This window comes from Condylura cristata, unplaced genomic scaffold, assembly GCF_000260355.1.
Source record: "Condylura cristata isolate star-nosed mole 26May11 unplaced genomic scaffold, ConCri1.0 scaffold00018, whole genome shotgun sequence".
In the NCBI taxonomy this organism is placed as follows: domain Eukaryota; kingdom Metazoa; phylum Chordata; class Mammalia; order Eulipotyphla; family Talpidae; genus Condylura; species Condylura cristata.
Window position 1 is genome coordinate 41,306,887 of NW_004567119.1, and position 23,996 is coordinate 41,330,882.

At 52.9% G+C, this 23,996-nt stretch overlaps 1 protein-coding gene across 1 annotated transcript; it reads right to left on the reverse strand.

Moving 5' to 3' along the window:
- Positions 1-555: 555 nt before the first annotated feature.
- RAB7B (RAB7B, member RAS oncogene family) lies at positions 556-17,876 on the reverse strand. Its single transcript, XM_004685561.2, has 6 exons — positions 17,713-17,876; positions 10,145-10,210; positions 9,562-9,688; positions 8,373-8,588; positions 4,719-4,844; positions 556-1,907 (listed from the first exon to the last, which is right to left on the reverse strand). Exons 2-6 carry the CDS (start codon positions 10,195-10,197, stop codon positions 1,827-1,829), a joined length of 603 nt encoding a protein of 200 aa, XP_004685618.1. The 5' UTR covers positions 10,198-10,210; positions 17,713-17,876; the 3' UTR covers positions 556-1,826.
- Between the last annotated feature and the right edge of the window lie 6,120 nt (positions 17,877-23,996).

Genomic DNA, 23,996 nt, shown 5'->3' on the forward strand with positions numbered 1-23,996 from the left:
TGGCCCATGCAGTTGTAATTGAGGGCCTTGTGTCCACCGTGGAGAGAACCAACTGTGCACACACCCACACACGGCATGTGGGAGCCCCAGGGGCTCCGGAGGTCACCTGTGAAGGACACAGGGACGGAGGGGTGCTCCAGGCGATGGACTCCCTTGCTATGTCCTGCTCGCTACTCGGGGTGGACCAGTTCTTCCTCCACAGCTAGGTGGGAAGAAAGGCCCCCCAATTTCCTTGCTGACTTCCCTTTCCCCACCTCTAGGCATAGCTGCAGTAGGATGACCCTCCAAAGTCACATACTACAACCCAGTTCTGCTGGGGGCTCTGGGGAGCTTCCACCTGTGTCTCCAAGAGACTTTTGTGGTGGGTGCCGATGGGACCACCAGAGGCCCAGAGAGCTCGCTGGTCACCGCCTGCAGGATGGACACTACCATGCTGTGTGTCGTGGTTGGGTAGAGTAGAAAACGGCTACTGGGCAGAGACAGAGAACCCATAAGCTTGAAGATGCCTCATTCTGTTTTTCTCAGAAGCAAAGTTCTTGCCTGAATTGTTGATGCTGCAGTTTCATCTTTTGCTTGCTAGGCTAAAGAAGCTGGCATCCTCCAGCTCCGCATAACTCAAAGCCTGGCCGCTAGTAGGGCCCCCAACTAGCTCTGGGCATCAATGCAGAGGAGGAAAATGCGGCACTTTCCAGGGTTCTGCTCAGCCTGGCAGGGGAGGCGCATTGCTGCCCCCTGGTGGCCATCCATCAGAGGTGCAGGGAGCCGTCGGGGGCGGATCCCTCTGCTTGTACCTGGGACAGCTGCTTTGTGTTCTCAGGTAAAGTCCTTTCTGTGTTCCTGGAACACAGCACGCTTGTTCTCCCTTAGGGCCTCAGCCCTCGCTGTTCCCTGCCCTGGGCTGCGCTCGTCCAGCTCTCAGGTGGCAGCCTTTCTCATTCCCAGCCTCAGGTCAGATCTCCTCAGAGGAGCCCCCCAGGACCATGAGGTCGGAGGCAGTGTCCACCGGATCCCTGCCCCCCTCCACCCCATTGCCCTGTTTCCCTTTGCTTAAGCCCTTGTCTTATATGTGCAAGTGCTGTGTCTGCCCCTCCAGATGTCGGGGCCAGGGGGCCAGGACCTGCTTGTCTCTGGACCTCAGAGACGCATATAGTGGACACTCAAAAATGCTGGTTGAAGGAATAAATATTTTCAGATCAACAAAGCAACTGAGGCTGAGGAAGAGCTTCCGGGCCTTCAGCCCCACACTCCCACTGGACAGCAGAGTCTCCCAGAGTTCCAGGCATCGCCAGAGTTCCCCGCGGGAGGGTGGGCAGTTCTCCGGTGGCTTTTTCCTCAGCATGAGGGGGTCTGGGAGAGGGGATGAGGGGGATCCCAGGACCAGACAGGGCAGCCAGGGGTTGAGACAGGCCCGCAGGGTATCAGACCTGACCCTAGCCTGCCAGCAGCAGGGGGGCTGAAATGCATCCATGCCTGGGCGTTGCTCAGTGGGGTGTGCTGAGCGGCAAGGATGCCCACTAGCAGGAGACACAGGGGCGTCTCTGCAGAGATGTGTGTTTGGGAGCGGAAGTCTGTGGGGAGGGTGCGTGTCAAGCCAGAGTGGGACTTGGGACCCTTCCAGGGCCAGGACAGGCTGTGGCGCCCTGACGTCTTCTGGCCCCAGGGCCCAGGGGCGACCTTGCTTCTTTCAGCCTGAGGCAGGGCTGGCCTTGGTCTCGGGGTCCAGCCAATACAAGGGGATCGAGGCTCTGGCTGCAGAACGGGGCACCCGGGCAGAGCATGGGCAGGGGGTGGGGGTGATGGGGTGGTATCTCTGGGAGTCCAGACATCTAGCAGCATCTGCTCTGGGGCTGGTCTTCCGGGGAGAGCTTGATGGAGTCTGTGAGGTAATTCTCCAAGATGCTGCGATACTGCGGGAGGAAAAGAGAAGGTGGCATTCACATCCCAGGAGGCAAAGAGCAGCTCCTGCTTCTTCATGGCATTCTTTCTCGCCATGGTGATGTTGGGAACCTGAGGCTCAGAGGGGGAAGCCACCAGTTACCGCACCTGCTGTCCCTCACCCCCTCCCTCATGTCCTCCTCCAGCCGCTTCCAGGAGCCTGAGCAGCCAGGGGCCTGGGTCAGGGTTCAAGTCTCCTGTCCTTCAAGGAGGGCCCAAACTTTAGGTTCTCTCGAGGAGACAAGTGAGGTGATGGCGACACATGCCTCCTATCTGCTGGAACCCTCACCCCAAAGATGCCTCCACAGCCCACCTTCCTGGGTCCCCTCACCCCCAAGGGCACCTGGAGAAGCCTAGTCAGTACTCTCACCACCAGGGGCCTCCCTAAAGTCCACTCTGTGACTCTGCCGGGCCTGTTGGTGCCTCTGACCAGAACAAGGCACTCCTCAGTCTGACAGGCCTCTCCCCTTATCCCGTGCCACACCCCTCCCCCCCCACACTCTTGGTTCGGGAGTCCTGCCTCAGGAAATGGTTCTACAGGCAGGAGGGCCACATCTCTTTATTCTGCCAGGCTCTCCAGAGCCTGCAGCTGGTGGCCCTGACTGGGAATGTCCATAAAATCAGCCCATGACCTCCCTGGGAAGGAGGGAGATGCCCTTCTGAGAAACATCTTTGAAAACTCTTGTTTGATCCAGATTTGGAAGCCCCATTTTCACCTAAAAGTCAATGTAAATTTTTCACTCCATGCCCTAGAATGTTTGTTTTAATGACAAAATGCTCCTCCTTCAATTTTCTGCCTGAGAGTGCAGAGGCGCCGCGGGGTGTCCAGGAGGCCGTGTGCCCAGGGTCCAGCAGCGAGGTCTGGAAAACCAGACGCCTGCGGCTTTGATCGAGGCACACAGGTCTTTGTGACCTGGCACTGCTGCCCTGGCTCCCTGGGCTCCCTCGACCCCTGCTCCCTGCCACGTCACGTTTCCTTTCCTCAGACAGAGCTCAAGCTGGTTCCAATCCAAGTTCCATGGATTCATGCCTGGACCCCGCCCCGTTCTGTGCTCACCCCCGCCATGCCCACCTGCAAACTCTGAACCCCAATACCCACCTACACCCCAGTCCTCTGGCCAAAAACTGCCCCGCCCCGGCAACCCCCAACCCCCCCCCCGGGCCCTGGCTGGAACCCCCAAAGGGGCCCAACCCACGCCCTGTGGCCCTACCTCACTGTGGTGTCCACCCCACCCCCGACGCCTACTGTGAACACCGTACCCCGCTGGCTGGTCTTGGGGCCTCCAAGGCCCACGTGGCCAGCCCCAGCTTGACCATTCAAGACGTGTCTCTGGGGCAGAATTACTTCCATTGTGTAGAAAAGGAAACCGAGAGCAGAGAAGTCACAAGAAAGCCCCCGGCAGCCTCCACACCCAGTATGTCTGCAGATACCACTTGTGTGCCCGCCAGACTCCCTGGGCCCCCTCAGCATGCTGTGGGGCCACGGACCCCCTATTCGCCAAGCCAGAGTCTTAAAACAGAGCAGCAGACAAGCTACTGCCTACGACTAGCTCCCCACTCTTCAAGTGACGCAGCAAGAAGGACGTGACTTCAGGAGGAAAGGACAGTCCTTCTCGGAAGGACAGACCATGTGCAGACGCCACTGTGGGCTGACGAAGCCTCCCTGTGGCAGCCTTGGTGACAGTCGTGTGTGCTGGGGGGGTGTCGCCCACCAGCACGTGGTCCCAGCACCGCAGCCTGGAGGGGCGAGGGGGTGGGGCTGTAGCGGGACAGAGCCAGCCTGCTGACCTGCACCGAGAGGGACTCCCTGGCTTCTCCTTCCCAAAAGGCCGCGAGGGCTGGAGGCTGGAGGCTGGAGGAAGCACAGCTGAGTTGCTGCAGACTGTTCTGTCCAGACATAGCCAGGCAGGGCCTAGGGCTTCTCTGCAGGTGCGGCCCACCAGGTGCTGCGTGGGCCTGGCACTGTCACCTCCGGCGACGGGGTGGGCGACGGGGTGGGGTGGAGGCCTCTAGTCTCCCACCCTTGTCTGCTCATTTATTCCCACAATGCAAATCGACTGCACCATTCCCTTCTCCCCTCTTCCTTGAGGCTCCCCTGAACTGAGCGTGCAGCGGGGTCACGAGCTGCTTCCCTCCCCTGCTTGCCTCCCAGGCCCCTTCTCTGCGCTTCCAGCCCCACATCACAGTGGTGTTGAAACCTGCTGCAATTTCGGGCGGCCTCCCCCCTCTTTCTCTGCCCCATTTCCCCCCACCCCATTACGGTGTGGACATGGGCCCCTCCTCTGGGGCCCTTGCCCCCCTGTGGGACCCATTTGCACCTGAGCTGCAGCCTCTCACCAGAACAAGGGCCCCTGCAGGTCCCACAGGCCGGCTGAGAGGCCACAGCAGGGGTCCTGTCCCCATCTGTCCCCCTTTCCTGTGCAGGACAGTAGCCTCTCCACAGGCAGAGACTTGCTACCACAGGGGTCCCCTCCCACTCACAGAGATGCACAAGCTTCTCTCTGCTCAAGCCCTTCCTAAGTGGGAACCTCTGGGGTGAGGGACGGGGCTGTGTTTTCCAGAAACTCCACAAATGGCAATCAGCGGAGTGCCGGGACCACCTTCTCTGAGGTTGCCCCGTCCCTCTGCGTCCTGTGGCTCCAGGGCTGGATTTTGGTCTCACCTATTGATTAATTAAGCACCCTCTCCTCTTCATGCCTCTGTCTGTGCCCAGTCCATTCTTTTCTGGAAGTTCCCAAGCCTCCCAGCCTCAGGCAGCCCAGCGCCACAGTGCAGCCACTTACCCTTGACAGGGCCTGGCTGGCCAGCATCTCGAAGGCTTGAACCACGTTGATGTCATTCTTGGCACTGACTTCAAAGTAGGGGATATCTTTCTCTTTACACCAGCCTTGGGCTACCTTTTGGGGCACCTGGATGAGGGAGATAAATGATTACTGTTCCTGTATCATCACCCCACCCCTCCCCACTGTAGTCACCCCCCACTGTCATCACCATATCACATCCCTGCCATTCCGCCACCCCCATCTCCTCTCCCCCCATCTCCACCACCCCCACCACCATTACTGCATGATATTGCCCCCACCTCCAGCACCAACCCACTTTCCAGAACCTTCGATATGTCCATAATGCTACACATGTTATTTCTTAACAGAGATCCACTGGGCAGCTACTGTTAGCACCATTTTACAGACAAAGAAATGTAGGGCTGGAGAATAAAAAATTGTGCTGTGTGGACAGGGCTGAGCAGACTTGAACACAGGCTTAGCAGAAGCTGCTCATGTCTGCCTCCTAAGGCCGACACTAGGTGCATCTTCTTGCCATTGGCTCCTTCCCTCCTTTCAAAGGAAGCCAGACCTGGCAGGCACATTGGAGGCCTAGGTAAACTCCTAATGCTTTGCAGACATCTTTCATGGACTAGCTCGTTAATCCTAATTCCATGAGCTGGGCCTTACTGACTCCACTTTACACATAAGAACACTGAGGTTCAGAGAGGTTCAGCCACTTGCCTCAGAACACACAGCTGAGAAAGGCATTGCTTGGGTGCTGCATAGCCCAGGGTCCCCACACACAGCTGAGCTGCCCTGCAGGGCGCGGCATCAGAACAGGGCTTCTTCCCTGTCTCTCGTGAGGCTCAAGGCCCTGGGAGCTCAGGCCCAGCCCCTGCAGCTCACAGCCACTCTGCACAGCGTGAACGAAAGGTAAAGGTGGGTCACAGTCAGGGTTAGACTGGAAAATGCTCTGGTATCCCTTAGCTTACTTCCAGAGACAGCTGGCACCTCTGAGTTTAATGTCTAATTTGGGGAGAGAGAAGGAACTAGGTTGAACATTGACTGTGCCTGATACTTTACAACCAGTACTTCCATTTATTTCAGGGGCCAAAGTGTTTTTGTTTTCTTCACCGAGAAAGGCCCATGTTGTTCCTCTCCCCAAACACAGTCCCACCACAGGGAGCCCAGACATTGCCCCAGTCCTGCCGTCTCCTTCATTCCTGCATTCTGGAATGTGATTTTATTGGAATTGGAGAAACATCCTGTCCCACGTCTCTTTGGTCCTTGTTTCCCTGGTCACAGGAGAGGCTCAGGGCCCGGGCGCTCAGGGCTCACCCCTGCTCTCTGGATGGCCAGCATGGCCTGGAACCACGAGGTGCCCTACCAAAGACTAGGTGGAGATGGGAACCAGCGAAGGAGCTGGTTTCTTGTTAGCTCATGGCACCAACCTGCTCTCCCTCGGGCAGCCACCGGCCCTCTGAGGCTGGTTATAACAGAGGTTCTACCTCATTTTCCCACACTTGCCCTCGGTCTGGTGTACAGCTCTGCTCCCTAGTCCAGGGTACACATTCCCTGACCCCCGTGGGTCCCTGAGGCCAAGAAAAGAACATACACATACATCCACACCTATGATAGCCTTATACACCACCTCATACACACACACCTCTGACAGGTGTGTCAGTCAGGCAAGGAAGAGATTAATAACAGCTAATATGGACTAGAGCCAGCATAGAAATACACTCGCACAAATAATTCACATGTGGCCGTTCTCCAAATATCTTGGTGCACAGACTGTGGTTGATCTGTGGGTCACAGAAGCCACAGGCAGAGACACCATGGAAAACCAGGGGCGACTGCATAGGGAATGATTAAATATCGGTTGAGATGTGTTAAAAATTAACCTCCTGTTTTCATCCTGCTGGTGTGTCCCGCTGCCCCTCAGAAAGCCGGCCGGGAGGGAAGCCAGGCACGGTCTGTTCCTTCTCCTCCAATTCTAGCTGTAATTTCACGATTTAAAACATGGCCTTGTCTTTAATATAAAAATAGCAGTTACTTAGACTCTGCCCGTAGACTCTGCTTCTTGGATACGTGGGGCTGGACATTTTGGAAAGCCTTCCCCATTAACTCTGCTTTTGGCTGAGGATGGACTATTAACATTTTACTTCCTGTTATAATGTTGCTGGCTTACGAGAAACCAAATGTTGAACAAGATTAATTCAGTTGGCGCAATTTTATCGATGATGCTTTTCCACTTCATCTACATGGAAAATGATCAACTGTATGTGTTAGAATTAGTATGTCAAATACATCTTAAATCACTACAAAAATAGCAAGAAATCTTTTCAGAATCTCAACATTATGAATCAACAGCAACTCAGAAATGATCGGACAGGGCACAGGGCAAAGCATCCCCTTCCCAGCGAGCTCAGCCTCCAGGCAGAGCTGCTGTTTCTAACAAATGAAATTTTGTGACATTAGAACCAGCTAAAGAAGGAGGAGGGACTTAAAAAAAATCAAATTCAGCGATTTCTCTAAGGTCATCCTGATGATATCTATTTTTTTTTATTGTAATAAAGGTACAGGAACATAAAATTGACCATTTTAACTCTATTGAAGTATACAGTTTTGTGGTGTTCAGTACATTTATTTGTGCAGTCACTACCTCCACCCCTTTCCAGGATTTCTTCCTCACCCCAAATCTAGCAATGTAGTTTCAAATATTTATTTCCTTTTTTATTAAGTGGGAAAAGTTCCTGTATCTCCTGAGTCCATGCCTGAGGGTAATGAGAACCATCGCTCCCTTTGGCTATGCCTGCCATGTGCTTCCCAGGCCTCCTTTCCTTAGATCCCCCAAAGCCTCCTGACACCCTGGTCTGGTCTCCATTGCGCAGATGAGGGGGCTGGAATCAGCCCGAAGACAGCAGGAGTGGGAACTGGAGCCTGGGAGGGCGCTTCCTCAGCGGCCCTTCAACTCCTGGCTGTGAGCCCCCACCAGAAAGCAGGTGCCTGGGTCCTCCACCCAACCGATCACTGGCACGACCCCCTGCTCCTTCTGTGCCTCAGTGAGGACGTTCGCGGCAGGGACTTCCAAGCCTCACCTCCCTGCTTTATGACCCTGGTCTGAGTCCAGTCCCCTTCCCTTGTTCCCACGCCCAGTGGCTCTTCTCTACGTCTCTGGTCTCTCTTCTCCCCCCTCCCACTTCTCCATCTTCTGTTTCCTTCTCTGTCACCTCCCTCCAAACCCACCACCGCCATCTTCTATTGTCTTGATCCTCTCTCATCTCCCTGACTTGACCAGACCCCTGTTTACCCGGCGTCACTGTGCCCCCATTAGCTTCTCCACTGTGTGTGGGGGGTGCATTTCCACACCCTTCTCTCCACAGACCCCAGTTCAAGCTTTTCTGGAACTTCCCTGCTTCTTTCAGATCTTTATTCTTTTTCTCTCTGTGGCTCATCCCCAGGGCTTGAACTGGGTGCCCCCCACTCCTTCCAGGCAGCAGCTGCACTTCTCATCCTGCCAGGTACCCCTCACCTGCCAAACACTCGCACTGTGAAGTTCTTAAGGTAAAGATGGTCTGATTCAGCTCTACATGCGTGAGCTCTAACACAGGGCCTGGCACATAGTAGGTGCTTAGCTAACGAATGAATGAGTGAGTGAACGAACGGTACCTGCCGGTCGGCTACATCAATCTTGTTCCCCAGCACGACCATGGGGTAGGACTGCTCCATGGGAATGGTTTTGGCCAGAACATCACCCCGCCAGGTATCCAGGGCTTCAAAGGACTCGGAGTCGGTGACATCAAACACCAGGATGCAGCCGTCAGAGCCTTTGTAGAACGTGGACACCATGGAACGGAAGCGCTCCTGTCCGCCTGTGTCCCAGATCTGGAGAGGAAGAGCGGCCCAAGGGGCCATGGGGGGTGGCTCGGGGTGTCACCCCACCCCCAGAGCCTCCCCCAGGGAGGGAGCAGACAGCCCTGGCAGGCACTTGAGGTTCTCCCACATGGCTCCCCGATCCTCCCACGAAAACCACAGCCCTCCTGCCACAGCCATTTCCCGTCCCGTGAGCACCTCACGCCTGTGCTCTCACTCCCCCTGGGTCCCCAGGGCAGCCATTTTTATTCTTGTCTGACTGATTTGGAAATTTGGACCCTGGGAACGATTTGTCAGAGTCCATCTTCCAAGTTTTTCAGGGAATTCCAGAGTAGGAGTGAGGTCTCCAAACTCTTAAAGCTCTTCCTTCTAGATCAAGAATCAGCAATTCTTTTTCTGTAAGGGTCAGATGAGGACTATTTTAGTCTTCTCAAACCGTATTGTCTGTGGCAGTGACTCAACTCTGGTGAATGAAAGAAGTTACAGACTATAAGTCAACAAATGGGTGTGGTGAGTCCAACGAGCGTTTATTTATAAAAGCAGGTGCCTGACTTTCTGGCCCTTGCATGGACAGTGCCTGACCTCAGTTCTAGAGTACTCCAGCTCCTGGCGCTCGCTGCTGTGGAAGTGGCAAACAAGGCTTAAATCTAGGCTGAAATAGGAGCACTTCATCATTGACTTCAGGTGTGTGAGAGTGTGTGTGAGTGTGTGTATGTGTGTGAGAGCATTGTGAGTGTGTGCAGTATGTGAGTGTGTGTAGTGTGTGAGAGTGTGTATGTGTGTGAGCGTGTGTGAGAGTGTGTGGAGTGTGTGAGAATGTGTGTGTGAGAGAGTGTGTGTGAGTGTGGTGTGTATGTGTGTGTGAGAACAAGTGTATGTGTATTGTGGGAGTGTGTGAGAGTGTGTGGTGTGTGAGAGAGTGTGTGTGTGTGTGAAAGTGTATGAGAGTGTGTGCGTGATGAAAAGGGAACAGAAGGGCGCTCACCTGTAACTTCAAAGTCGTGTCATCCAAAATGATAATTTTGGAGAGGATGCTGGCCCCCAGTGTGGTCTGGTAGTCCTCATAAAACGTCTTGTACACATACTGGTGCAGCAGGGAGGTCTTTCCGACGCTGACAAAGATGCCCAGACATGTGTTAACACATGTGTATGAACACCAGGCTCCTCTCACTATTTTCTCTTCCCGAGATTCTGAATTTCTGAACTTTGTGGTCCAAGGACCACAGTTTGAGTAGCAAGAGACTAGAGAATGACTTTAAGAAGAAGGAGTCAAAGGGAACCTAAGGCCTCGGAGAGAGCTGAGTGTCCCGGGCAGGAGCAGGCATAGCCGTGTTGCTGGAGTGGTCACTCTGGGCTGAGGCCATCACAGCAGCCCCACCAGGGTCAGAGGGTCTGACTTTAGCCTCTTTCTTTCTACTGAGCCCCCCTCCCTGGGGTGGAATGTCCTTCTTGGCGCGCCACCACGAGTCAGTCAGAAAGGCCCCACAGAGGCCAGCATACCTCGGGAAGCCTCTCTGCCTGGGGAGGAAGCACCCCCTATTCTCCCCCCCAAAACTGCACTGCCTTACCCCAGGGCGCCAATGATGATGAGCTTCAGGTCAACCTTCTTCCGGGGATTCATAAAGTGACAAAGCCTGCAGGGAAATGAGAATCAGCCACATGCTGGCCAGGGCCCCCCTGGCTGTGGTTAGTAAGGCAGGCCTCAGCTTCACCTTTCTAAGCCCACATCACTGCCCAGAACTGGGGGTTCTTTCTTGAAGGAGGAGGCTGACTCAGCAATGCTTACATACCCTCTTCCTCATTTTCCCTGTGGCTTCCCCAAGGCGGGAGCGGGGTGACCTCACAGGACAGAGGCTCTGTCCACCCTTGGTCCTGGAGGCAGCCAGCAGGCCCACAAGGGCTCATGGCCCTGAACAGGGGCCTGGCAGATGGTTGAGCCTGGAGCCAGACACGAGGGCAGTGCAGAAAGACACAGGGCAGGACAAGGCGCTATTGTAGGAGCCTCTGAGAGGCTCTGAGTAGAAAGGAACTCCCCACACCCCTGACCCGAGGTGATGCTGAAGGGCAGAAACAAAAGATGCCTCTCGAATGCAGCTGGTGGGGGTGCAATTGCCATATGTTTCTTGAAAGCGACTTGGCAGCAAGTATTGACAATAAGAAAAAATGTTCCTGCCTTCCACTTCCAGGAATTCACCCTCAGAGAATAATCTGAAATGTGGGCAAAGAATGTTCTTCACAGCATTATTTGCAAATATCCGGCAACAAAGAAGGATTTATTTAAGTAGTGAACTACTAAGCAGTCGTTAAAATGGATTTTTTGAGCGTATCAGAATGTGGGGTGCTCAGGCCACAGGATCTCAGGAATACCCAGATGCTAAACTCTCCCACCCAGATGTCAAAATGAGTTCCTTCTTCCACAGAGAAAGGCTTAGAAAAAAAAAGAAATCAACAATTTAAGTGCTTAAGTCTGGGTGGGAGGGAGGAAATGATCTGACTTGATATTTCTGTGCTTCTATTTTTAATGACATGTATTATTTCTACCAGAGAAAAATACAAATAGGTGTGTGTGATGTGTGTGTTACCTATTTCTTTTTTTCGATTTCAATTTCAGTCTTTACTTACTTAAAAAGATGAAGTAAAACTCCCAGGGCGCTGTGCTCACCTGATTCCTTGCATCTGCCCCTACAGGCACACACGCATCGCACTATTCTCAGCTCCTGGCTCTTCTGTCCTTGCACTAAACCTTGATCTGACTCAACCAGGGTGAACAAAGAGGACCAGCTCGAGTATCCCCCAGAACTTGAAAAGGTTCTAAATTGGATTTCCTGCAGCCATGGGTCTAGTCCTCACTTTGCTGTGTGACCAGGGGCCAGTTCCATCCCTGCTCAGAGTCTTGGCTTTGCAATGAACAGACAAGTGTATCCCAAACACTCAAGGTCCCTTCTGGTTGAAAGCACCTTAGCAGCTGCTGCTGTCACTCCCCAGGCCCCGAAGCCACTGCAGGTGTGCGTGTGTGTGCACAATTAAACCAGAACACTGCCTGGAGGTCTAGCATCCTCTCCAGGAACTAAGGAACCCTATGGAATTTCTTCTCGGATCTGGGAGCTGGAGTTGGTGCCTCTTGCCCTTCTGTAATTCAGGAGGGCTGCGTTGGCATGGCAGTCACCAGGTCTTCTCGACAGCCGAGGCGTTCATTCCCCAAATGCTTGCGTGTCTGCATGCAAGTCCCTGGACCAGACGCTGGGAGGAGCACAGAGATTGAGCTACTGGGAACCTACCCAAGGGAGTCACCGGGGGAGATACACTCCAGGGACTGAGACGTTCCACCGGACAGAAAGCACCCCAAAGGAACAGAGGAAGTGCTCCAGGAAGTCAGGGGGCTGGCAGTCCAGTGGGCATTAACAAATGTGACCTGTGCTGGGGTGGGGGACGAGGGGGACATGATACTCCAAAGGGAGGGAGTGAAACCATCAAAGGTGGAAGGTTTGCTGCAGGGAAGTGGGAAGTGAGGATTATGGAGCTGAGGAAGCAAGACTAAGGTGGCTGGTCCCTATCAGACCAAGGAACCCACCAATGAGAAACATGTTGTGTGGAGACATGTACAGGAAGGGAGTTCACCCTGTTGGCACAATTGGCATTCTGTGGTGGGTGTCACTGCCCACCAAAGAAACCAGCCAAGGTCCAGTGACTCACTGGACCTCTCAGTGCCAGTGACTTCTCTGGAAGGAGACTGGAGGCAACATCAAGCTCTTGCCAGAGGCGCTCTTACAACACACTGACTGAGCTTCCAAGTTTGGCACGGGGCCTTCAAAAGGGAGGCAGGACAGAGGGAGGTAGCAGGAGCAGCTGAGGAACTAGCTTTGGCTCAGCACCTGCCTGAGTCTCTGCATTCTGGGAAGAGCTCAGGGAGCCCTCAAAAGCCTTACAAGATGAGTATCACGGAGGCTCAGAGAACCAAGTCACGCGTGACTCACCCGAGGTCACACCCAGGCTGTTCAGTGGACAAAGCTGTGTTTGAATTGAAATCCTGAGTTGCTGCTAGCTCTTGGGTTTGATCCCAGAACATCTGGTGCCCAGGATCTGGTGCACCAGGCCCAGGGCTGGTGGGTCCGTGGGACCCCAGTGGCGTGGGAGGGGCTCAAGGGAAAGGCGCTGACATGTAAGCGGTGCAGTGGGGAGATTGGGAGGGTGACAGGGCGTGCGAGCTGGGGCTGGTGTGTGAGGACTGGCTGAGAGGTCAGGCCTGGTCAGGCCGCAACAAGAGGAGCATGTGATATGTGTGTGTGACTTCGCACGAGGCGCTCACATCTGCCTGGCACTGTACTGAGGGCTTTGCAAAAATGTGATAAGCAGTATGTATACGTTGTGAGCTTAGACAAATGAAAACATTACTGTAATGCACTCAGGGCACGGCGTACGTGATTATCATACATTTACAGGCACAAGTTAAGGACTCAAGGAATGTTAGCTGTGCTATGACTTAATAGCATCCAAAAATAGCCCGTGGGATTGATAATATTATAATCTCCATTTTACCACTGAAGAAACAGATGTTTAGAGACGTTCAATATAATAGTACCCCTCTGAAGACATGGCCTGGTAAGCGGTAGGGCCTAGATTTTGGGCTGGGCTTTGCAGCTCGGCCTGGCTCCAGGGTCGACACTCTCCCGGGAGGATGGAATGATGCCCTCACCCCCACATCTGCACCTTTCAGAGGGGCTCAGCTCTGGAAGGGATAGGGTTGACACGGGCAGCAGCACAGGGGTCAGTGAGAAGGGGACACAGGGTGTGGGTTGGGGGGTAGGAAGTGCACTTTTTAGCAGGGGGCAACAGGCACTGGAATGCGACAGAGAATGAGACACAACATCAAAGGGAGATGACGAATCTGTTACCAGTAGAGGTTTCATAAGTGATTAAACATAAGCTTTGAAGGGACCCTCAACTTTATTCATTACTAAGGGCATACAAAATTTAAAAGCCCTTTTGCCCTTCAGAGTGGTAAAAATTAAAGACTGATGATAATATTTAGTGTCAACAAGTGTGTTGGGAAAACATAAGTGGCTATTGGTGGTGAATTCGCACAGTCTTTCCCCCCCAAAAGGTTTATTTTTATTTATTTAGGCATATAAGACCCAGGTATAGGCCAGAGGTGCAGGGGGTAACTGGGTTCATCAGAGACAGAGTAGGGAGCAGAACAGGCAAATCTTCTGATATACACTAATGAGAGGAACAGCGCAAGACAGGTGAGGTCTGCTGCGCCCTGTGGGTCACCTCCCTGACCAGGGATCAAGCTCATGCTGCAGTGGCTAGGGCGAGCTTCATAGTGATGAGACTAATCCCTTGCACCACCAGGGAGGCCCTGGTACTGTCTTTTAAGGAGGAAAACTGATGATATCAAAACACAATACGCAAGGAGTCCAGCTTCTAACTCTAGGAATCCACCCCTTAGCAAGGAGTGTTGTGACTTCACGCGCATCAACAAAACCAGGGACTGCACACTAATCAGGACCCACGCCTACGCTGGATAGCTGGTAGCTTCAAAAGGGGGGTAGGAATAGAGTAGAAAGATAAAATATCTAAGTAAAGAAAAAGAACAACCCAGGCCCTCCCTGGTGGCGCAGCGGGTTGAAGCACTGCACTGAGAAGCTAAAGCCACTTCCGCATGAGTTCGATTCCCGCCTGCCCCGGAGGAGACCACATGGCGTGGCAGACCTCTCCTGACCCGCCCGCTGCTCCCCTCAGCAGTGTACTGCGTTGATCTGCCTGTTCTGCTCCCCACTCTGTCTCTGGTGAAGTCTCTCACTGCCCCTGAGTCTCTGGCTTGTACCCCAGTTCTGTATATACAAATAAATAAATTAAAAAAAAAAAAAGAAAAAGAACAACCCTGAACACTTTCGATAGTATGACCCCAGCTGTATAAAAATGAACACCAGCCCACGCATCTGGCCGAACGCCTCACATCACAACATCTAGGCCTGTCCCACAAATACACACTTAGCTGTGGTCAGAGCACAGGAATGATTAACACACTCCTGTGTTAATCAGAGCACAGGAGATTGGGGAGACACAGGAATGAGGCTGAGCTATTGCTTTACTTTATATGGATCTCGCATTAACATTTGTTACACACTCCTAAGGGGTTATTATAATAAAATATGAAAGACTTGACATTTCTTTAAAAAGAGCGTGTGTGTGGATGGCACCCCAAAGGTCTTCTGAGGGTGAGTTCCTGACAAGACCAATCTCTCTCCAGGCTCTCGTGACTCTCGTGTCTAGGGCAGGACAGCCTGCTGTCTGGTACCACTAACTGATCATGAAGTTGGCAGTTGGGGTTCTCAGCCCCCCTCTGTACATTCATGACCTTGGCTGAGTTGCTCAGCCTTCACCAGCCTGTTCCCTTGGGACCAAGTGTACACCGTTCTTGCCTGTGTCTTTTTCTGACGGCAACTTTTTTTGGGGCACAGCAAGCGCCCCAAATTGGGGAAGACTCCGATAAATGGTCACCTCCTAGGGGTGAAGTGGGCTGGGACCTGATGCTCAGGCTTGCCACTTCCATGGCGGAAATACCCCCACCGTGGTTGATTTCAAGCTACCCCAGCACGCTGGGTGAAGAACCCAGAACCCACCTCTCCAGTGCTGAGTTGTCCCTAGCACATTCAAGGATGGACAGGAAGAGATGAGGCTTCTGCTCCTGCCCCCAGGAGTAGATTTCTCAAGGGGTCACACAAAACATGCTCAGTTCCTTAGGTACCTGTCAGTCCCTCTGAGATATAATCCTTTATTTGAGTCTTTTTTCTCCATATTTTTTTTTTTTTTAAAGATTTATTTATTCATACAGAACTGGGGTACAGGAGAGGTGCAGGGGCAGTGAGAGGATTCACCAGAGACAGAGTGGGGAGCAGAACAGGCCGACTGACGAAGTACACTGCTGAGGGGAGCAACAGGGGGTCAGGAGAGGTCTGCCACACCATGTGGGTCACCTCCGGGGCAGGTGGGGATCATGCTGAAGTGGTGTTAGCTTCTTGGTGCTGTGATTTAACCGCTGCGCCACCAGGGAGGGCCTGTTTTTTTCTCCATATCTTTTTAGCTCTCCCCAATCTTGACACCCAAATCCCCTCACCCAAATCACCACCCTGATCCCCTCCCCTAGATGTGCCCTCAAAGCTGCCACCACCAGACCCTTTGGGTAGAAATCTGCTGGGGCTGCTATTTAAAGTAGCTGGTCCTTAATCAGGATGACAAGGCGTGATGGCATGGCCAGGCTGTCACCAGGGCCAGGAGCATGGCTGGACACGCCCAGACACTGGATAGCCTGAACACTGGCTGTCTCCCCCCCCCACCCCCGGGTGCTGAAGTCCCTCATCCTGTCCTCCCTGCTCTGTTCTTGGCTGGGCTTGGAGAATGGCTGCCTCTAAAGCCTCCCTCTGCCTCTCAGTTGACTCAGATGCTTCAGGCCAAGACCTCTGCCAACAGTCCAGGCTAAGTCACCACCCTCCACTGTTAAGTAACAATGAAAAGCAGACTGTGATGCCAGGCTTGCATTCAGCCAGCTGGGTCCATGCACAGCAGACTCCAGCCAGCTGCTGTCCACTGCTTCACTGGCCCCTTCCCGCTCTCTCCTGACAGCATCTGTGAGCCCAGAGCCCTGGCCCTGCCCACCTGCCAAAACTGTCCTGTAGCTCAGTCCCACCCGTCCCCCCAGCCCCACCCATAAGAAAGACTGAGTTGATGTCTACCCCCAACCCCGGTTCTTTAGTCTCTCGGGACTTGGGACTGAGCTTATAAGAACGCTGGGACCTGCCCTGTTCTCCCTGTCAGACCCCTTCTCTCCCACCCCACTGGCCCGGACCAGAACGCAGGCACAGTTTTCTGCCTCATTTGTGTTGGGTGAGGTGTGGTTTCTGCAGATGAGGTGGGAGGACAGGGAGACCTTGTGCAAGGCAGGCGACACCCCCCAAAGCTCCCAGTCCCCCCAGCCCATCACTCAGCCTCTCTTGGCTTCTTTTCAGTGTCTCCCCTTCCTACTCCCACACCTTAGAAAACGACATATTTAAACACTCCACGAACAGGATTTATAATTTGGGCAGTAAAATTTGATTCTGAAAAGACGCTAACCAGGGAGCGCACAGCTTTATTGCCCCCGGGGAGGCTCACAACGGCCTCACCCATCTAAATCTTAGCAGGTCCAGACCTGCTCCTTCATGCAGGGCACACACAGAAGACACAGCACCCTCGCGGTGTAAGTCCTATGAGGGGACTAGCTCTGTGTCCCCACGTAGGACAGCGCCTCACACCTCACTGTGTCCCTCCCAAGAGCCTGACCCGGGTTGGGACTATTGAGTTTTAATAAAGTCATCCCCTCACCGCACCCACCCACGATCTGTCTGTCGGCTCATCTGTCCATGAGGATGTTGCTCATGACCACACGGCAGCAGCACCGTGTAGGTGTGAGGAGGCAGGCACATTACTACTTCCACAGGACTTGGAGGTCTGGGATTGACCCATGAGCCCAGAGAAGTTATTTTTATTAACACATAATGCTGAGCAACTTTACGGCACTTTGCAGTTCCCGAAATGCCACCACGGCCCTAGGATTCCAGCACCAGCCACGTTAAGTAATGGCGAGCTGAGACCAGAGCCCGTTTGGCGACTCTGCTCATTGGCTGCCTAGAGTTGATGGCTGTATTGGAAGAGATTTATAATTTAGGTCCAGAAGGGCATTTTCCTGCTCCAGGGATTTCCCCTTCCTTGATGAATCTCCTCTGGCCCACCGCGTTCCATCTCGGAAGGCGTCGGGTCCTTGTGGTAAAGGCACTCTGGCAGGGCGCCGGCAGGCCTCGGGGCCCTAGCTGGCTCCCTCCGGCTGATAGCAGCCCTGGTGCTGTGAGCTTGCCGCCTAGTGCAGAGCCCACGCCGGGCCCCAGCTCCCTGGGCTGGCTGGGGAAGTGTTCTCTGCTTGGCTTGATGCCAGACCCCTGGAGTTTCTCTGAGGTGGGGGTCTTGGGCTGGACCTGGGCCCAGCCGCTGCCAGATTCTAACTCTCATCCCTTGCTTCCCCTCCTTCTTGAAAACCTCAGATACTTCTGGGCGCTTCTGGGACAGACAGAAGGACCGAGAAAAACGTCCAGGCACTTACCGTGTGGCTGTTCAGCACTTGGTGTCCCTGAGGTGGGCGGGGGTCCTCTCTCAGTCTGGGGGGCGGGGGAGGTTGTCCTCTGGGAGCAACAGTCTCAACCAGGCCAGAGGAAAACGGCTTTGGGAGCAAAAAGGAGTGTGTTGACACCAAGCCACTTCCTTCTGAGTTTTCCTCCTCTCCCTCTCCTGCACAGACTTGGGAAAGTTGCAAAAGAGGCCGGGCCAGTGACCTCAGCTGTGTGGGTGGAGGGTGGGGTGGATGGAAAAGTGAGGCTTTCCAGAGCTGAGGGATTTGTGGCCCGTGAGAATTCAGTTTACAGGGAGGAATAGAAGGCTGGAGGGTGAGTTTTTGGGGTAGAGGCCTGCAAGGTAACAGCTCAGATTTGCAGGCATGTTAAAAAACCTCTGGCCGGTTTTAGGAACTTCTGCCCCTGTTGCTGATCACCACCCAGTGAAGGGGGCCCTTTCGGTCTGTGAAGTATGAGGCTCACATGTGTAGTAGATTAGGTCCCACCAGCGGCCGTGTAGGGAGAGGCCTGGCCTCACAGCCTGTGCTCATTCTCGTGGGGTAGACACCACACACACACACACACACACACCCACACCCACACACACACACACTCCCCTGACTCGTGAGATCACACACACACACACACACACACACACACACACACACACACCCCTGACTCGTGAGATGGCAGCAAGTCCTGACGTATCCCTGGGCCTTCTCGATGTGAATACTTAAAAGCTACAATTTAAAACGTTGTCAGCATGAGGCTAATTTGGGCATCTCTTTGAACTGCCTGGAACCTTGTCTTGGGTAACTATGGCTGAAAGATAAAAGGGGAACAAAGTTGATACATGCCCAAATTAGGGTCACAGGTCCCGTGGGATCCCCTTAAGGCTTGTAAGACACTTGATGCCATCCTCCATGCCGCCTCCCCTCTGAGTAGGCTTTTTCAGCCCTGGTAACCCATTCCTCATCACAAATCCCACACCCGCAGGCCTTCACTCCCGGGAATGAGGTTCCTCCTTGTGTCCCACACGAGTCCGGGTACTGCCCCACTGCTAGTGGTCGTCCCGTCAGGCCACTGGGCCCTCTGCTGCACAAGCACAGACTCGTAAACTTCAGTTCCTTACTCACATGCAGTGCCAGGCACGGGCCTTGTAAAGGAGTTTTTGTTGAAGAAAGGCTCCAGTGAAAGCCGATTTTCTTGCTTCAATCAGCAAACAAGCCTGGGGGGCGGGGAGGCGGCAGGTGTGTGTGAAGAATTCCATGAAGTGTGATACGGGGCAGGACACACTCAAGTTGGACAAATTCCAAAACATGTTTACCCAAAATCTTCTTTTCTTTACTCATTTGGAAAAGGGCACATCAAACTTCTCAGGGCACTACTATTTTAAAAAGTAGTTTCTTTGGGGAGTTATATTTTTGTTCTTCCATAAGCGCACATGTTTTACTACTCATCCCTGGTGCAACCCTCTGAACCCCACACCCCATCTGCCTCCCTCGGCATCCTCCAACCCCCTGTAAAAACAATTAGTTTCTTTCACTGAGTTCAAGATTATTCCTGTCATATTTTGTCTGTGGATGGTTTCTGGTTATTATATTCCATAGAAGAATGATTTGCCTTTCTCTTTTTGACCGATTTCACTGGGCGTAGTCACCCTGAGGTCCATCCATTCAGGACAATACTGACTGATGACGGCTGATTTCTCTAATGGTTACCCTTCAGAATTTCACCCCATATTCTTTTACTCTTCTGAGATCAGGTTTTAAATAAACATGTGTGTGCAAAAGAGAGAGGTGGAGGGTGCGGGAAGTTAGGGAGAGAAGATGGAGGAGGGTGAGCTAGAGGTTGATGCTTTGGGTAGAGGGAGTGGCTACGCTCAGCTAGTCCTCACTGCCTCTGAACACAGCCTGAAACCTGCACTTTTGGGGGGTGTTTTCAGAACTATCTTGAGACCTTGGTAGCCAAGTCGCCAGCTGCCCTCAGGCCAAGGACCCGCTTCCCTGTCCAGATCAAGCAAGACTCAGCATTTCCTCTTCTTGCTCTGACACACGCTCTTGTGGTGGATGACTCTGCCGTGTCCCCTGCGGGGGCGTCCCTGATGTGACATCCATTGCATTTCCTTCCTCCCCCGCCCCCTTTTTGCATTCATTCAACAATCTCCAAATGTCAGATTCTTTCAGGACACAAAATAGATACTTGCATTTTATCCACCCGACTAAGACATGGTGCAAATAGTAACGTAAGAAATGCAGCGAAAGGATTGTGATTTAGAGGAAGAAGAGATAACTAGAAGCATCAGGAGGGCGTCATGGAAAGGAGGGAGTTTAATTGCAGCTTGAGGGATGCAGAGGCCGGGAGATGTGTACGATGTGGAGGAGAGACCTGAGGCTGGGTGGGCCCTACCCGGGCAGAGATGCTACGTGCCGCACTAGAGGGCATGGCTGCAATCAGGGCTGAGCAGGAGTGTGACCCGGACAGAGATGCTGACCTGACTGCTCAGGGTGCTTGATTGAACACCTCTTCACCACAGTCTTAACGGTTGTTGAAAAGGGGCCACTTAGGACCCTCCCTGGTGGCACAACGGATTAGGACGCAGCACTGCAAGCTAACAGCTGCAAGCTAACAGCAGCTGCTTCAGTGTGAGCTCCATCCCCACCCCGGAGCTAACCCACATGGCGCAGCAGACCACTCCTGACCCGCCTGCTCCTGACCCGCCCGCTGCTCCCCTCAGCAGTGTGCTTCCTCGACCTGCCTGTTCTGCTCCCCACTCTGTCTCTGGTGACTCCTCTCACTGCCCCTGCACCTCTGGCCTGTACCCCAGTTCTGTATGCATAAATAAATAAATCTTTTAATAGGGGCCACTTAGAGGAAATTGCCTTTCTGGTACAGAGTACGAGGAATCTGGGAGTACACGGATGTTACATCTCTTTCAGCTTCCTTTGGCCTGAGGTGGAACAGAGCACAGGAGATGAAACCAAGACAAGGTCCAGAGAGGCCGAAAGTCAGGCCATGGATGTCGCCTCCTGACCGGGCACCAGAGCAAGCCCCGGAGGTCACAGAGCGGGTTTCAAAAATGTGTCTGGAAAGAGGACGGGCAGAACAGAGCATCAGACTAGGCGGGAAGTATCCCTGGTTGTTGTTGCTATCCCACCGAGGGGCACGCTGACCGCTACGTTCACCTGAACGTAGGAGACTCGGAGCCGCAAGAAGGTGAAATGCCACACCTGGTGAAAGGTAACGTCTGGAGCAGGAGTCAGGGATCCAAATCAGAGAAGTAATTTTGTAATAGAGCTGACGAGGTCTTGTTGAAGATGAATGACTCATTCCTTCACTCTCCCGAACACCGAGTCGGGGCTGTGCATTCAGTGGGTGACAGGCAACCTTCCTTCTCTTGCTCCTGCTATTTGAGGGCTCCCTATAACATTAGCTGAACCTCCCCATGACCTGAGCTGGGGGTGTGTGGGGGGGGTCTGAGGCAGGTGGGGGAGTGAGCCTGTGTTCTGCAGACAAGCTGAGGCACAGGGAAGCTGCTAACTGAGCCAGGAGTGGGATGAGGCTGGCAGGGGATCTGGAGACTGTCTTGTCTAGGTGAGACCAGTGCCAACAGGACATTACCATGGCAACGTTTAGGCTCCACGAAGGCTCCACCATCCATCTCATTCAGGATTCTATTTCCAGAATCCAAGCTGTGCTTGGCCCGGCCTCCTGTCCCCACACAAACCAAGCACCTTGCAGATTGGGTGCCGTGTGAAAATGAGGGGGCCCTCGGCCTGCACCCACACTGGTGGGGTCCCAGAAGCCCTGCTTCCTGGAGAGCCGGTGAACACAAGTCAAAGAGCCTGGGATTGCCCAGGAGCAAGGCTGACCAAGGGAGACAGGAGAACAAAGAGACCAGCAGCTGGAGGTGGACTTGCTGCCCCCACCCCTGGCCCCACCGCCAGTGGCCCTTGGCCCCTCAGCGCTGCACTCGGCCCTCATCCTTGCGGGCGTCCTGTGGACCTTGCAAAAGCTGCGGGCATGACCAATCTATCATCAGCTTACAAACTCACCCTCTTCCTCTCGCTTCATTCCATTCTCTTTCTAACCCTTTGAATTCAGTATTCTAATAAAATACTAAATATCAGCATCTCACTCAGGCATTTAAATATTTTCCCCAGGCCCTCCTTGGTGGCGCAACAGGTTAAAGCACAGCACTATGAAGCTGTCTGCAGCCACTGCAGCACGAGTTTGACCCCTGAGCAGGGAGCTGACCCACAGGGGTGTTATCACTTCCCTTCACCCCCACCCTGTCTTCCAGGCTGTGGCTGTCTGATTAAGCACCCGTAAAGATTCGATGCCTGTCTCTATGTTATTGGCAATCGGTGGTGACCGTTGGCCTGAATGCCAGTGTTCTGGTTACATATTCACATACGTGATATTATTGGGTCCTCTCTCAGCCCAGTAACTAGCTGGTTACTGGGATCATGTCCATTTAAGGAGGGACAGTCCTCAGGGAAATCAAGCTGGTGCCTGACTGGAGCCAAGCTGTGCTGCCTGGGCCTGGCTGGAGACGAGCCGTGCTGCTCAGGCCTTAGGACTCGGCTTTGGCAGCTTCTTAGGTCCAGACTCTTCTGCAGTAGCTCTGGAAGCGATAACTTGTTGAGTAAAACACAAACAAGGAAATAAATGCATGTGGGATGAGTGTTGGGAGACCAGAGACCAAGCACTTCCCTCTCTAATTCTTGGCTTTGTGATGAATGAATCAATTGGGCCCCCAAAGACTCAAGGTTGCTTTTGGTTGGAAGTGCTTTATCTGTTGCAGATAAATCTGGGCCCTGTGGGCCAGTGCAGGTGCACAGGGACAGTGCAAAATTAAAACAGAAACCCCCCTAGTGGCCTGGAATTGTGATCTGCCTCGACAGGAAGGGCCACTTCCCCCCAGGGCAGCTCATGGTCTCTTCCTCCCAACGCTTTCAAGGTGGGCAACTCAGAGACAGGAAGTAACTACACAAGGTCACCAAGAGAGGAGGGACCCAGTGCAGGTAGGAGTGCAGGTTGTCTGACCCGAAGCCTGTGTTCCTGTGAGCCCCACTGATAGCTCAGAGTGCCTGGCTCAGTGCCTGGCACAGAATGAACATATATTGGGTAGGGTTGAATTAAACTCCGGGTGTCCTCTTTAAGAGAGGACATAATAGGGGCCTCCTTGGCACACGGGTTAAGACTCAGCTCTGTGAAGCTATCTGCAGCCACTGAAGCAAGAGTTCGATCCCCAGCCAGGGAGATGACCCACACAGCATGGCAGATCTCTCCTGTCTAACTTGCTGCTCCCCTCAGCAGTGTGTTTCATTCAATCAGCCTGTTCTGCTCCCCGTTCTGTCTCTGGTGAATCCTTTCAGCCCCTGCACCTCTGGCCTAGACCTCAGCTCTTACATGCAGAAATAAATAAAATAAATCCTTGTTTTGTTTTTTTTTTTTTTTTTTTTTTTTTTAAATAGAGTACAAGATGGATATATGGGCATCACATGAGTGTTCAAAGTCAGCTCTGTGCTGTTGTGGAATCTGCTTTTAAATGAAGAGTCATTTGAGTATGCGTAATGTGAGCCCTTTTCTGTAGAAAGAAAAAGATTTCCTTGCCAGTAGCCACTTCTGTTTATATAGGCAAAGAGTCTGTTGAAAGCACTTTGAATTGGCAGTTCTCTGACGGGGAAGATCATGGAGGACTATCTGTAAAAATCTTGAAGTTACTTCCATTGGGCAAAAATAGAAGAAGAAAAGTAAAACAATTTGTGTCTAATGGCAAGAAATCCCCCCGCCCAGGATTGTGCCTCAGAGAAGTGCCAGGTTAGCTTGCTCAAGATGGCCTTCAGGACCCCGAAGCTGAAATTAAATGTTTTCATGTATAATAAGCATCTAACCCCCAAAGAGCCAGGAGGACTTGGGAAGATGGGCCTGGAGTATCCTTGTATTGTGATCAAGTCAAAGTTCACAGGGATCAGCTTGAAGGGAAACCTAGTGACGAAATTTGAGTATTTAGAACTTCCAGTAAGTTGAAATATATTCATTATTCTGAAAGCTGATAAATGAAGGAGAAAAAAAAGCCCAAGCTATTATCTTGACTTTCCATTGTGAGCTGTGCTCTGTGATAAGCCAAGGGTTGATGAAGGTTAATTTTTTTTTCATTTCTTTCATTTGTTTCCTTCATCTCCTGGATGGTTTGTATCAATTCATTTTGTTTGTTTATCATGATGATTCTGAGTTCTTTATCTGATAGGTTGAATAGTTCTTCTGTTTC